General features: G+C 53.9%; 2 protein-coding genes across 6 annotated transcripts in view; one reads left to right on the forward strand and one right to left on the reverse strand.

The window, feature by feature from the left end:
* EPHX1 (epoxide hydrolase 1) overlaps positions 1-1,285 on the forward strand; it is a 42,411-nt gene extending 41,126 nt beyond the window's left edge. For both annotated transcript variants that reach the window (XM_057545992.1, XM_057545995.1), the window contains 2 exons: positions 75-191; positions 785-1,285. In XM_057545992.1, coding sequence (XP_057401975.1) covers positions 75-191; positions 785-986 — 319 coding nt within the window. In that variant the 3' untranslated portion in view covers positions 987-1,285. The remainder of the gene's footprint in view (positions 1-74; positions 192-784) is intronic.
* A 523-nt stretch (positions 1,286-1,808) lies between these two features.
* TMEM63A (transmembrane protein 63A) overlaps positions 1,809-12,773 on the reverse strand; it is a 31,572-nt gene continuing 20,607 nt past the window's right edge. For all 4 annotated transcript variants that reach the window (XM_028162772.2, XM_007167206.2, XM_028162775.2 and 1 more), the window contains 11 exons: positions 12,495-12,632; positions 10,922-11,075; positions 8,891-8,997; positions 8,662-8,748; positions 8,134-8,196; positions 7,024-7,186; positions 6,029-6,134; positions 5,275-5,442; positions 4,434-4,549; positions 4,021-4,083; positions 1,809-2,767 (listed from right to left, as the gene is read on the reverse strand). In XM_028162772.2, coding sequence (XP_028018573.2) covers positions 2,600-2,767; positions 4,021-4,083; positions 4,434-4,549; positions 5,275-5,442; positions 6,029-6,134; positions 7,024-7,186; positions 8,134-8,196; positions 8,662-8,748; positions 8,891-8,997; positions 10,922-11,075; positions 12,495-12,632 — 1,333 coding nt within the window. In that variant the 3' untranslated portion in view covers positions 1,809-2,599. The remainder of the gene's footprint in view (positions 2,768-4,020; positions 4,084-4,433; positions 4,550-5,274; positions 5,443-6,028; positions 6,135-7,023; positions 7,187-8,133; positions 8,197-8,661; positions 8,749-8,890; positions 8,998-10,921; positions 11,076-12,494; positions 12,633-12,773) is intronic.

Raw genomic sequence — 12,773 nt, forward strand, 5'->3', positions numbered from 1 at the left:
TTGAAAGTGGCAGCTCTTATTTGTCATACAACTGCCCCTGGCACTGAGAGGGGCCTTCCGGTCGGCTTTTCCAGGAAGTTCTCCCTGGACGATCTGCTGACGGGCACGATGCTCTACTGGACGACAGGCACCATCACCTCCTCCCAGCGCTTCTACAAAGAGAACCTGAGACTGGACAATATGCATGAGGGGTGAGTCCGGCTGAGCCCGGGGCGGGGCTTCTGAGGAGGGTGCCTCCGAGGCAGGGAGCAGGGGGACGTCCTGGCCTTGGACTCAAGGGAGGACGTTTGATGCGGAAAAGTACAGCCTAGCCTTGGGTGCGCGCCGGGAGCGTAAGGTGAGAACACAATTTAAAGGTCAGGGGTGTTGGGAGAAATTCCTGTCATTAGAAGTAGCTCACGGAGGGAACACCAGGCCTGGCCCCCAGACATCCCGAGGGGCTCCCCCAGGGCCAGGAGGCTGTCCTAGGGTGGCAGTGATGGCTCTGGGACTTCCCTGGAGCCCTTTCCAGATCTCACAGGGAGACTCTCAGGCAGCAGCAAAGGGAAAGGGGAACAAAGGTGGGAGTTAGAGGCTGTCCCATCCCACCTCGGTGACACTGCCCAGCTGGGGCAGCCGTTCCAGAAAAGAGGGCCCCAGAGAGGTTTGGAATTGAGGTGGGTGGTTAAAACCCTGGGTCTGTCCTTCTATGGCTCCACGTGGGTGAGTGAGCTGAACCCCTGCTTTGGGGGAGAGGGGGGCCAGGCCACAGATTCCCCCTCAGTGGGATCTCTGTCTCTTCCAGGATAAAGGTCCACGTGCCCACGGGCTTTGCTGCCTTCCCTTGTGAGTTAGTACACGTCCCAGAAAAGTGGGTGAAGTCCAAGTACCCGAAACTCATCTCTTATTCCTACATGCCCCGTGGGGGCCACTTCGCTGCCTTTGAGGAGCCAGAGCTGCTCGCCCAGGACATCCACAAGTTCGTGGGGCTGCTGGAGCGGCAGTGACCCCGGCGGGGACCGGCTGTCACCTCGCAGGCAGCCCCTGCCCTGGCATGGCAGGCTTCCTTCTGACACCCGCCCTTTTCCCCGGAAGCCCCCAGTTTCCCAGCCCAGCTCCCAGTTGAAGTGAGGCTGGCAGGGAGGCCCCCTCCCAGTCCTCTGTTGGTGGAGTTGCCCCTTTTCCCAAGAATGTGCTTGCTTCCGTCCCCTGCCCGTGCTGGGACCCCATGCTCACCCCTCCACACGCACTCCCCACACACTTTGTTAAGCAACATGGCTTTGATTATAAATGATTTTCCTTCTAAGAGCGGCTGGAACAAGTGCATGTCGAGCCCCAACCCCACATGGGGTGCCCCTTCCAGCAGAGCTGCCAGGTCTGCACTGGGGCTCCTGCTCCACCCCGGCTGGGAGAGGCAGGAGGGGCCGCTGGGGCCAGCGGGAGGCCACTCTGTCCTCCCAGGTGCCCGCCCGAGGCAGCTCTGAGCAGAGGCAGTGAGGCCGAGTGACTGCCGGGGACCTGCCCGCCTTGCCTCAGCAGGGATGGAAGCAGCCTCCCAGCTCTGCCCACCAGCACCCATCACGCCGGCTTGTGCCTCTGGCAGTAGGGAGGCAGCTTCTCCGACAAGCGCCCAAAGGTGTGTCCCAGCTGCGGGATCCCGTGGGGAGAGAAAAAGCAAGAGGCTGCGCCCCTCCTTCTGTGGCCATAGTTCTCCCTTGGCTTCAAGGAGGCCCTGAGCACTGCTCCCTTTGGAGGGAACAGACAGACGGAATCAAGGGCTGGAGGCTGAGCCCCACGCACTGGGCCCCGAAGAGGCTGCATCTCACCAGTCTGGCTGAATGGGCATTTTATTAGTGGTCCTCATCGTCCCTGCCAGCTGCAGGTGACCCTGACCCAGCCACGGTGTCACTGGCAACGTGACAGAAAAACACAGAACCATGGCAGGGATGTGGAGGAGGCTGGGGCGGCCCAGCACTGGCCCGCTCCCGTCCTGCTCCCTGCAGCTCACTCCTGGGGGCCGGGGGCAGGGGTGCGAAGGGCCTGATATCCAGAAGGGGAAGCTGGGATGGACCCGGACCATCATCTGGCACCCATCTCAGGCCTGCGGTTGCTGCAGACTCTTTGGTTATCAGTTGCGTGTGTGCCTGGAGGAGGGGGGCAGTGTCTGCATGCTCAGAGGGAGAAGGTCTTCCACACGGTACCTCCCCCTCTTACTTGATACAGTCACCACACTAACGGGTTGGAGGAACACAGTGCCAACACGTGATCCTGCTGAAAATCATCAGGGGCGTCATTCCGGCCACAGAACCGGGCACTTATGCAGAAGGGGAACTTGGAGATAAACAGAGCCTCGGGCAAGCAAGGGAGAGTCCAGAGCTGCACATCCTCCCCTTACCACTGCTAGGACTAGAGAAGACCACCACCTGATGGCAGTCCCGCACTTCCGCCTCAGCCAAGGGCCAGAGCCCCTTTCTGCTCCCATCGTTTTAGAGCTGTTGTGCTTAAAACAGGTGGAAAGAAGTCCTGACTTGGTTGAGGTTGGAGTCAAGCCACTTCTCCACCTGTGTCTCTTCCCCTCCCAACTCCCCGGGTCTGGACCAGCCCGGCAGCTCCCCGGCCCTCAGGTCTCCTGGCAGGCGGCCGCCACGCTGTCCGCGGGGCTCTGATCCAGGCACTGCCCTGGGACGGTCCCACTGATGTTGTGGATGGCACCGTAGGTCTGCTGCTGCTGCGGGGACAGGGCTGTTTTCTCCGAGGACAAGCTGTTCAGAATCCGGGGCACGTAGGACTGCCAACAAATGGGGGTGTTAGTGCTTGGGGGGGTGGGCATGAGAATCCCTATCCCGTTCCTCTCCTACCGCCCCGCCTCCCTCCAGCTGGAAGACACACAGAATGCTCATGACGGACACATAAAGAAATAACATCAACCTAGGACGTCAGGACCTAAAATACGCCAACTGTAAATTTTCCTAACAGCCAGAGCAAATCAGAACACACAGTCACAGAGTTCTCGTGGTCATAGAGAAGAAAGCACACACACCAATTTCTCAGAGGAAGCAAAACTTTTCCTGGCCCTGGATTCTAGAAGAATTTCTCATTTTATGTAGGAAACAGGTCTGTCTACACAGGGCAGGCTTAGAATGCTGTCAGTGGGACTTCTGAGCAGCTGACCGACGCTGTGTAGGTTCTGTTTCCTCTCAATCCCAGACGCCAGCTGCCGACCCTGAACAAGGCTGAGAATGAGGGATCTGTGTCATCCACCTGCCCTGCCTGGCAGGCATAGTCACAGGTGTGCCTCTGGGTAATGAATCTTCCTGAGACCTTCTCTGGGGCTGGTCCAAAGACAGACACTGATAAGAGCGCCTGAAACCTGAGAGGGAGCTACTGGAAAGAATGCTGCTGCTGATCTAGATCGGCGCTGTCCTGGCCCTGTCTGTCACGCCGGCGGTCACAGCTCCGGGAGCCTGTAGCTCCACCTTCCTTTCCCAACCCCACCCTAGGAGCAGGACCCTGGAGGCCGGAAGCAGGGAGAACCAGGAAGGAAAGGAGTCCTGGTGTCTTTCTAACACTGTGCCCCGCTCCATAGCAGGTAAAATGTTCATTTGTTGAATTCAGAGGGGAGTTAGTGTGACACCCTCTTGGTGCCTAGCAAAGGACCTCACACAGGCAGGTGCTGGCGAAATGCTCTGATAAAGCTTCATCAAACCGCAGGGCCTTGCGATATGGCGTCACTAAAGGCCCAAGCTCACCAAGCATTAAATATGCAGAGAAGGAACGTGAGCAGGCAACTGAAACCAAGGGAGGTGGGTATACATCATGGCAAAACTAATTATCTTCTGGTGACGGATGTGGCTTCGCACATGCAAGAGAAAACATCCAGAGGGACCAGGGATTCCTTCTCAAATGACGTTAATTCAGAAACCCGCCTGGCACGTGATCAAGGGACTTCTGTCTTAACAAGAGAGGATCAAAGCAGGTTGCCAGGGCCCATCTGGTCGGGGCCATTGCAGGTGCTCATGCTTGGCTGAGAACTGCACTTACTCTGAACGGTGAAGGCACATGGGCCCCTGCCTCACTTCCTTTGTCACTTGCCGATTCTTCCGTCTGCAGACAACAGCAAAAACTTGCGATGATAAACAAAACCGATCTTCCTGAACTAACACCCTCTAAACAAACAGACTATTAACACCCAGAATAATAGTACCAGCTGGCACAAAGCTCCCAGCGGCAGCCCAAGAGAGGATGGTGTGGGCAGGGCAGGGAGCAGGGAAGGGGGCAGGGAGGGAAGCTACACATCACACCCAACTACCCACGCCTTCCCCGTGGATAAATAAAATCTGGAGAGGGCTGTTGATCTGCTGATATGGGAAGAGGTGGAGGAGGGATGGAGACGGAAGCCACCATCTTCTCCTCCCAGGCCCTGGCTGGGCAGCAGTGGGGGAGGGGCCCTTTACCTTGTAGTTCAGAGGGCTGAGGTGCTTGAAGCATCCAAAGCAGGTGTAGGCCAGGCAGACCAGGATGGTGAGCAGAAGCGCCAGGAAGGTGAACAGGGTGAGGGGAGCCTTCAGACCTGGGGACAAAGGGATGCCAGCCTTGGCGGGGGGAGGTCACCCCTGGTGCAGGAACTGTGTGTGGCTTCTCTCTCAGGCCGGAAATGAAGAGAAGGCATCACCCACCCCCCGCCTCCCACCATCTCCAGCAGCTGGGATGGTATCTTCACAGGCAGGAGCACAGAGAGTGACCCACTGAACAGCTGGCATTATCCCTGGTCAGATTTCAGGTACTGGGGCACCGAGTCAAAGGCAAGTTGCCAGCCTCCTTGCTGGGTCGGTTCCCTCCAGTCTCCAGTGCCCTCGGCAGAGTCACACATCTCTTCTGCCTCTTCCTTTTTCTCAAGAGTGGCAGTTTTCCCTCCGGCATGTCCCCACTGCCTCCACACTGTGAAGCGTGAGGACCTGGGCCCATCCACACCCGCAAAGAGCATCGCGGACTAGCTTCCCCCTCTCTGGTTCAGCCCCTTCATAGCTGGTAAAGGGACCATCTTCTCTGCAAGGCTGTCTGGGGCAATCGACCTGGCCTTCCCCAGGTTACACTTGACCTCAGGATAGCTTGGAACTGGGCTGTCAGTGCTGTACCCAAACAGCCCTCACCCTTGGGGTACCACCTTCTGATTGGACACCGAGTTGATGCTCTTAAAACAGGAAGGGATTTGACGGGCTGGTGTGGATGCGGGAATAGGAGGCTGGGTGTTGCCTCCTGCCCTCCACCCCCGCCCTAGTCAGAAAGGCCACTCACCCAGGCGCAGGAAGGAAAAGAAGTAGAGCCAGAAGAGGCACAGGATGGGAGCAGCCAAGGCCTGGTTCACGGCTGCGAAGTGGATTCTCTTCTCCAGCTTTGCCGGGAGGTAGGCGAAGTAGAGGTTGTGCCGGTCGACCATGTGCTTGAGCAGGATGTAGATGAGGCCTACAGAGCCAGGGCTGTGAGCTGGACAGCGGCTGGGCCGCAGGGGCCACTCTACCCCCTTCCTCCCGGAGGTGGCTGTTTGTGCCGGGAGCTGGGCTGGGGCTGCGGCTGGTCTACGTGCACACGTGCATGTCCTGGCTCCTACTGTTTTTCCTCCTTCTCCTTCTCTCCCCCCGCCTCCCTGTCCACCTCTCCCCCTCTCTCCTCTCCCCACCTCCCCTTCCTCCCTCCCAGCCTCTTTCTGACCCAGGGAGTAGAGGCGTCCGTGCTGCTGTCCCCACGGAACATTGAAATTCTAGGACCATTTTGGGGGAAAGAGGCGATTTTACACCCAGAGGCCTGGCCTCCACTTCCTCCCACGCTGAGCCCCCCTCCCCTTATCCCTCAAGGAAGGCCCGTGGAAGGCATCCATGAGAAGTGACATTACATTTGGTGTCCCCCGTGGCTCCTCGGCAGCTTACAGTTCCTGTGGCTACAAGAGGCCCTCTGTTCGTGGGGCTGCATGACGCCCTGCTGATGGCTGTCCTGGGGTGCTCGGCCGAATCAGCCACCCACCTGCCCCGGGACCGGCCCCAGGGCCACTCACCGAACGGCACGATGATGGGGCAGGTGATGCTGTAGGCCATGATGACGGTGAAGACGCACAGCATCCACGCGTACATGGCTCCAAACTCGTACTCGAAGGCCTGGTTCTGGGAGCGGGAGGTGGTGAGGGGCTTAGGGGTTTGGTCCACCCCAACCCGCCTCCGTGCACTCCAAGCGGTCGGGGAGAACACAGTGCGGGAGGACTTCGGAAGTGGGAGCCTCACCGCACCCCTCACCTCTCAAGGCCCCTTCTGTCCCTCCACAAGCCTCCTCCAGCTTCACCTGGCTCACACCCAGACCTCGAAAGGCACAATGACTCGTGTTTTCGTAGTGTTTCTCTTGTTCTAATCCTGTCTACACAGCAGGCCTGTGAGCCCCCAAAGGGCAGAGTGGGTATATCTGACTGTAGAATGACCCTCCACAGACTCTGTCACACCCAACATCACTCCGCCCCTTCTAGCCGTGTGTCCTGGGCCAAGCACTTGACCTCCCGGCGGCTTAGTCTGTGCGTCTGCAAAGCAAGCTCCAGGAGCGCCCATCTCACAGCGGGCTCTGAGGATTAAATGACAGGATGCAGGGCTTCTCCTCTTATGGTTCCCACAGTGGCAAAGGAGAATAAAAGAGAACACCACACACCCAATCTAGAGAGTCATGGAACAAATGCCACCAGCCCAAAATGCTTTGACCTCTGTAGTAATCTAAGAATTTATGCAAATGAAGGTCCATGGGAAAGAAGTGTATGTGTATGTGTGTGTGTGTGTGTGATCAGCCCGGTTAAAATGCAAAAATCCCCACTCTCTCCTCCAGCCCGAGAGCCAGCGTGGAGGATGACGTAGCCAGACCCTCACCCAGGCTCCTTATACCTCCTCTCCCCACAGCCCTGGGCCCAGGTGAGAGGCCCTGCGCAGAGCGCCCGGCACTCAGCAGGCGGCTGGGTAAACGCGGGCGGCGGGGAGGCTCTGGGACGAAGGCGGCGCCCACCCCCACCCTCTGTACCTGCTTGATGTTCCTGCGGTCGGCTGCCGTCTTGGCCATGACCATGCGGAAGGTGTAGAGGATGAGGCCGGGCAGACGCAGCAGCTCCATGCCGTTGCCAATGAAGGCCGAGGCGATGACATAGTTCACAAAGAAGGCACCCTGGTCGGGCAGGAAGACGCACCTGGGGAACCACCGGGTGTGCGAGCTGAGCGTCCCGAGAGGGAGAGGGGCCCGTGACTGAGCAGAGACGGGACTCAGAACTGACCGCGGATTTGGCCATCTGGAAGTCACTGTCAACCTAGACCCCAGCTGGTTGGGTATGGGTGTGTCTGTCTGTGGCTGCCAGCTCCCAAGTCCTCAGTTTACCCAGCAAGAACCCATTTAAGAAAATTCACTCTATCCTTTCAGATAGGCACGGCCAGGCTTCCCTGTGAACAGTCCTTTGGAAAAGTCTATCTTGAACATTCGGGCCTACGTTAGGACTTAAAGTATAGTACAGTAGGGGCTGGGGATGAATCCCAGCTCTGTCTCTTAACTAGCTGGGTAGCCTTTTTTTCTTCAGCATGTCTGGGCCTCAGTCTCCTTATCTGTAAAATGGAAATAGTCAAATTTCTGACTCATAGCTTGTTTAAAGATTAAATGAAAAAAAGAATCAAGCATTTAGCATAGCATCTTCTTAAATAACAGCTATTACTATTAAGTGGGTTCGGTACAAGTTGAAAATACTAACAAGGACACACATTAGAAATACGTTCAACTCCTCTCTCCTAGCGAAAATAATCCTGTACCAGACAGTCATTCTGGTTGCAGTGTTAATTATTATTCTCCTTCCCCCTTCCCCGGCACCACAGAGACCCAGCAGTTCCTTCTCCCCAGGCGGTTCTGTTCTCAGTAAGTTTCAAAGAATGAATGAGATTGCCACTAATTGAGTTTCAACCTAAAAGATTAACCACATTTCTGCACTTGTAGCACAAAGTGGGTCAGTTCCCCCGGTGCAGCCCCGCCAGGAACCTGTAGTGGTGCGGGGAGTCCACAGGCCCTGAAGGACAGACAACCCTCCCCCCATTGCAGCCCCAGCCCCAGCCCCTGGGGGACGTGGCTCCGAAACTCAGCGTGGCTGATACTTACTCCAACCTGATAGAGGCCTCCGAGGAAGTTTTATCAAAGAGCCACCGGAAGAAAAAATCCAAACTGAAAGAAAAATGAATCCCGTAAGAACGCATTTCCAACAGTCCATGTGATCACTGCATATGTTTTCATTTTTTTCTACTTTCTGCTTTTTTTTTTTTAAAAAAGGCCAAATCTCAAGATCTACCCTGGTTCTCTAAGATGCTACTTATTATACCATAGCTCATCAGGGCCTGCTTTAACAGAAACTTCCTTCCTCAAAATAACCAAAGCCATGATCAGACCCTCTCCCTAAGTGGAAGGTCCATGGTAAGTTTCATTTTCAAGCTTTTTTTTTTTTTTAAGGCAGAAAGATCATATCTCTGGAAGAATCAGTGGGCCAGCATAATTGCATGCCAAGTGAGTGTGACAGGTTTAAATGTTGTCAGGAATTTGCAACGACTCCCAAACCATCTGCATTTTCTTGCGGACAGTGTTCTCTGTCGTGACCCTGGTTCTGAATTTAGAGCAGGAGGTGGTAATATGTACCTGGTGAGGCCCAGGGAGGGCAGAATCAGCACCATGAAGATCAAGAATATGTAGACCTTGGTCATCATGATTCGGTTTTCGCCTGACCTGCAGGAAGTCAGAGGTGAGCCCTCACAGTCCCTCAGATGCACCGGGCGTCCCCAGTAAGGGCCCTGCTGTATGCCCATCGTGCTGGCGGGGAGGGGGCATCAGAGACACCCACCTCAGGGGCGAGCCCCAGGGAACTCACTTGGTCCAGTGACGCTCCAGCAGCGTAGAGTAGTAAACGACGGTGGGCAGCAGGGCTGAGAAGGACCACAGGAGGAGGGTTGGGAAGAACTGGCTGATGATGGGGTCCTAGAAAACAGTCCATAGCAGAGAGAGCTGTGAGCCCTGGGGGCCTTGTGCCATGACTTGTTGGCATGGTGACTCAGTGACCTCTGGGATTTTGGTCATTTTTGTCCCCTAGAACCAACGTTGTACCTGGTACAGGGTAGATAATGTTGGCTGAACAGACAATAACAGCACCTGACATTTGTACAGTGCTTTATTTTTCTTATTTTTATTTTAAAAAATTTTTTGGCCACGCTACGTGACGTGTGGGATCTTAGTTCCCCGACCAGGGATCGAACCTGTGCCCCCTGCAGTGGAAGCACAGAGTCTTAACCACTGGACCGCCAGGGAAGTCCCTGTATAGCTCTTCAGAGCGAAGAATGCAACTTCACATACAACTGAACTCCACTTGTCTTACTGACCAGAGAGATAACCTCTTCCATTCCCTATAGAAAGCCAACGACGGACACCAAAGGAAGACAGAGCACAGACAGCCAGGGCCCTTCTCCAGTTGCCTGCCCACTCAGCTCCCACTGGCCCAGTCGTAGCTTCCCAGAACTGCTTCGTGTTTGTTCCCAATCTCATCTATGCCTGTTGTACCTGTTACTGCAATTACATGGTTCGATTAGCTTATTACCTTCTCTGATAAAATGAGCATAGCAATAGAGAGATTTCTTTGAAAACTAAGTTGGATACATTGGAAAGACTTGATAAAGGCCAATTTCTCAAAAATGCTGCTGAATTAGATGAGAGTGAATTAACTGTAAAAGACTAAGGGAAATGAAATCTAGGAGGGTTCTATACTTTGAATGGCTTTGCAAGTATCTCTAAGTTCTTGCTTGACTGTAAGAAACCAAAACTAGAATCACAAACAATGAAATAAGCGTGTGTTTTATATAAAATACACAAAGGAGAAATCTAATCAGCAGATCCTTCCTCAAAACAGGCCTTGACCATACATCAAAAGACTGGCAAAGGAATACACATTTAGATGCTTTAAATCTAAACAAAACTTACGTATTTTTTATTATCTATTGAGTCATTTGATCATCACAACGGCCCCATGAGTATAACATAGCAGAGTGTTATAGAGGACAAAGCCAGTTTTTAGAGGAAAAACCAAGGCTCAGAATTCATCAGCTAGGGAATGGCTGAGCAAGAACCAGGCCCTCAGGGCCTCCAGCCCCCTGTGCTTTCCCAGAGTGTGATTAACCGAATGCCAAGTGGAACTGAAAAAAAAAAAAGGATGTGGAGTGACATTTCAGCAAAGCCAATTATGGGAAACCAAGTAGATGCCATTTTAGGGAGTGTTCAGCTGTTACCAATTCATCTAAGATCCTTAAAAATCATTCATTACCTATCTAGAATAAGTAACTTTACAACAGGATTATCAGAAACTGAAATATAAAAAGAAAAATTCATTCATGATCCCGCCACCCCCATCAGAGAAGCGCTTTGCATTCTTTGCTACCCACTCCCCGTAGCAGCCATCCTGCACACACATCACTGGTACCTCACTGTAACCACTGCCGAGAGAGAATTTTATATTCTGCTTTTATCGTAAAACCCCATGTCTGCCACAAAGTCTATACAGTTTTTTAATGGATGCTTAACAGTCTGTCAGACCGAATATACCTCATTCAACTCAAATTACCCCTACTGTTGAACATTTAGATAGATTCCACTGTATCTATGTCTCTATAGTAACACATATACACACACATATACATACACATACATGTATACATAAAATATAGACACATATGTTTATCTACATAACGTTACTATAAAGACATTGTAATAAATGTGGCCATGCCTGCTCAGGGCTTAAAAGCACATGAGCCGAGTGACACGGCCTCCTGGTTCAGTGGCCCCCACGGCTCTTGGTCTCATTCCTCCCCCACCCTCCATGCCCTCTTGGGAGAGGCCCTGCAGGATGGTCACTCACATTTAGTGCATGGATGGGTTTGGTGACGTTGAACTTGTCCATGGTGGACAGGATGATGGAGGGCGTGGTCAGGAAAAACAGCCCCAAGGAGAGAGTGAAGTTGATGCCCAGCCATTGGAACCACCAGCGGAGGCCCTGGATAGAGAGGTTCTTCCTGCAGAGGGGAGGACACAGGCCCTGGAGGTTTATCTCTCAGGCTCTGGCCACCTATGACACCTACAGTGCCCACGGCTTGGGTGAGTCAGAAGGTCAAATTTAGGCAAGGCAAGAGACTAGACTGAGGGCTCTGGCTGAGGGCCCATCTTGACCTTGGGAGCACAGGCAAGTGTCCTGCACTGACCTTCAGCTACAGGAAGGTCGAATTTGGGGTCCCTATGAGCTCAGAAGGAAAACAGGTTATTTGCAGCTAGAGTCTGGGAGCCAGACCCTACTCGAAGAGATGCCATGAGCCCCCCAGCAGGCCAAACAAGGCTCCAACATGGCATTTTTCAGACACGCTAAAGACACGTGACTCCCCACGGGGCCGTGAGCTGGGGTGTGAGTTGGAGGGGGGTGGGGGACAAAAGCAAAAGGCCCAGCTGGAACCCGCCCTGGCTTCTCACCCCACCCAGAGCAGACCGGCAAACCAGCCCCAAGTTTAGAAAGCTCAGTGAACCAAAGAGCAGAACTGCCAGGGGCTGAAATACAGCCCAGTGGAGATGAGCGCCCAAACCCTGCTCTGGACCAGGAACTGAGGCCAGGCTGGATGGCGAGCCATGCTGGGGCCTCTGCCGGGCTGTCCTCACCCTCGGCATTGTGCTTAAGGCTCCTGGGGACACAGCTCAGCTCACCAGCTTGTGCCCCAGGCTAGAGAGGCGGCTGGCACCTAACCCAGGGCCACATTGTCTGGTACAGTAGCCTCGAGCCATAGCAGGCTACTGTGTGTTGAAATGTGGCTGGTCCAAACAGAGATGGGCCAGAAGTGGCACACACACGCTGGATCTCAACGACACTACGTATGAAAAGGAGACTGCAAAACATCTCAATTTTAAAAAATTGATTACGTGTTGAAATGATAATATTTTAGATATAGAGGGAGAACTCTGATTAAAATTAATTTTAACAGTTTCTTTTACTTCTTTTCTTTTTTTTTAAGACCTGTTTTTTTTTGTTGTGGTTTTTTTGGTGTTTTTTGGCCTCGCCGTGCAGCTTGCAGGATCTCAGTTCCCTGACCAGGGACTGAACCTGGGCCATGGCCGTGAAAGCCTGAAATCCTAACCACTAGGCCACCAGGGAACTCCCCAGTTTCTTTTACTTTTTTTAATGTGGTTAAAAGGAAACTTAAAATTGCATACGTTGCTCCCATTATAATCCTACCAGACACTGCTGATGCCGGGGAGAGACACTGGAGTGAAGTCCTGGGTGTGGACACACCACCCACCCCCATCACGCCTCCCGCCCCCGGCCCAGAGGGGTGCAGGAGAGTATGAGTGTTTCTCTGAGTGCCAGGTCAGACCTGTGCTTCCAGGTGACTTGGGCAGCCCTGCAGGGCTCCGAGGCCCCATTCCCGCCCCTTGCCGGCCTGGGGGCTCACCAGCAGATGTCTTCGGGGTAAGCGGCGAAGCTGACCGTCCACTTGGAGACGCAGAGCTCTCTGCTGTGGGAGGATGGCTGCGGGTCACTTTTGCACTGAAGGCCCTGACACTTGCAGGCGTTGAAGTCCTTCAGGATGCTGCCAGGAAATGTAGAAATGGCCAGGGTCCAGACCCCTCGGGGTACCATGTACCCACACAGCAAACAGGACCGTGTGAGAGTGGGAGCCCCATGGCACAGGACCTTTGCTTTATTATTAGTATATTATACTTATGCTATA

This window comes from Balaenoptera acutorostrata, chromosome 1 (assembly GCF_949987535.1).
Source record: "Balaenoptera acutorostrata chromosome 1, mBalAcu1.1, whole genome shotgun sequence".
Taxonomy (NCBI): Eukaryota; Metazoa; Chordata; class Mammalia; order Artiodactyla; family Balaenopteridae; genus Balaenoptera; species Balaenoptera acutorostrata.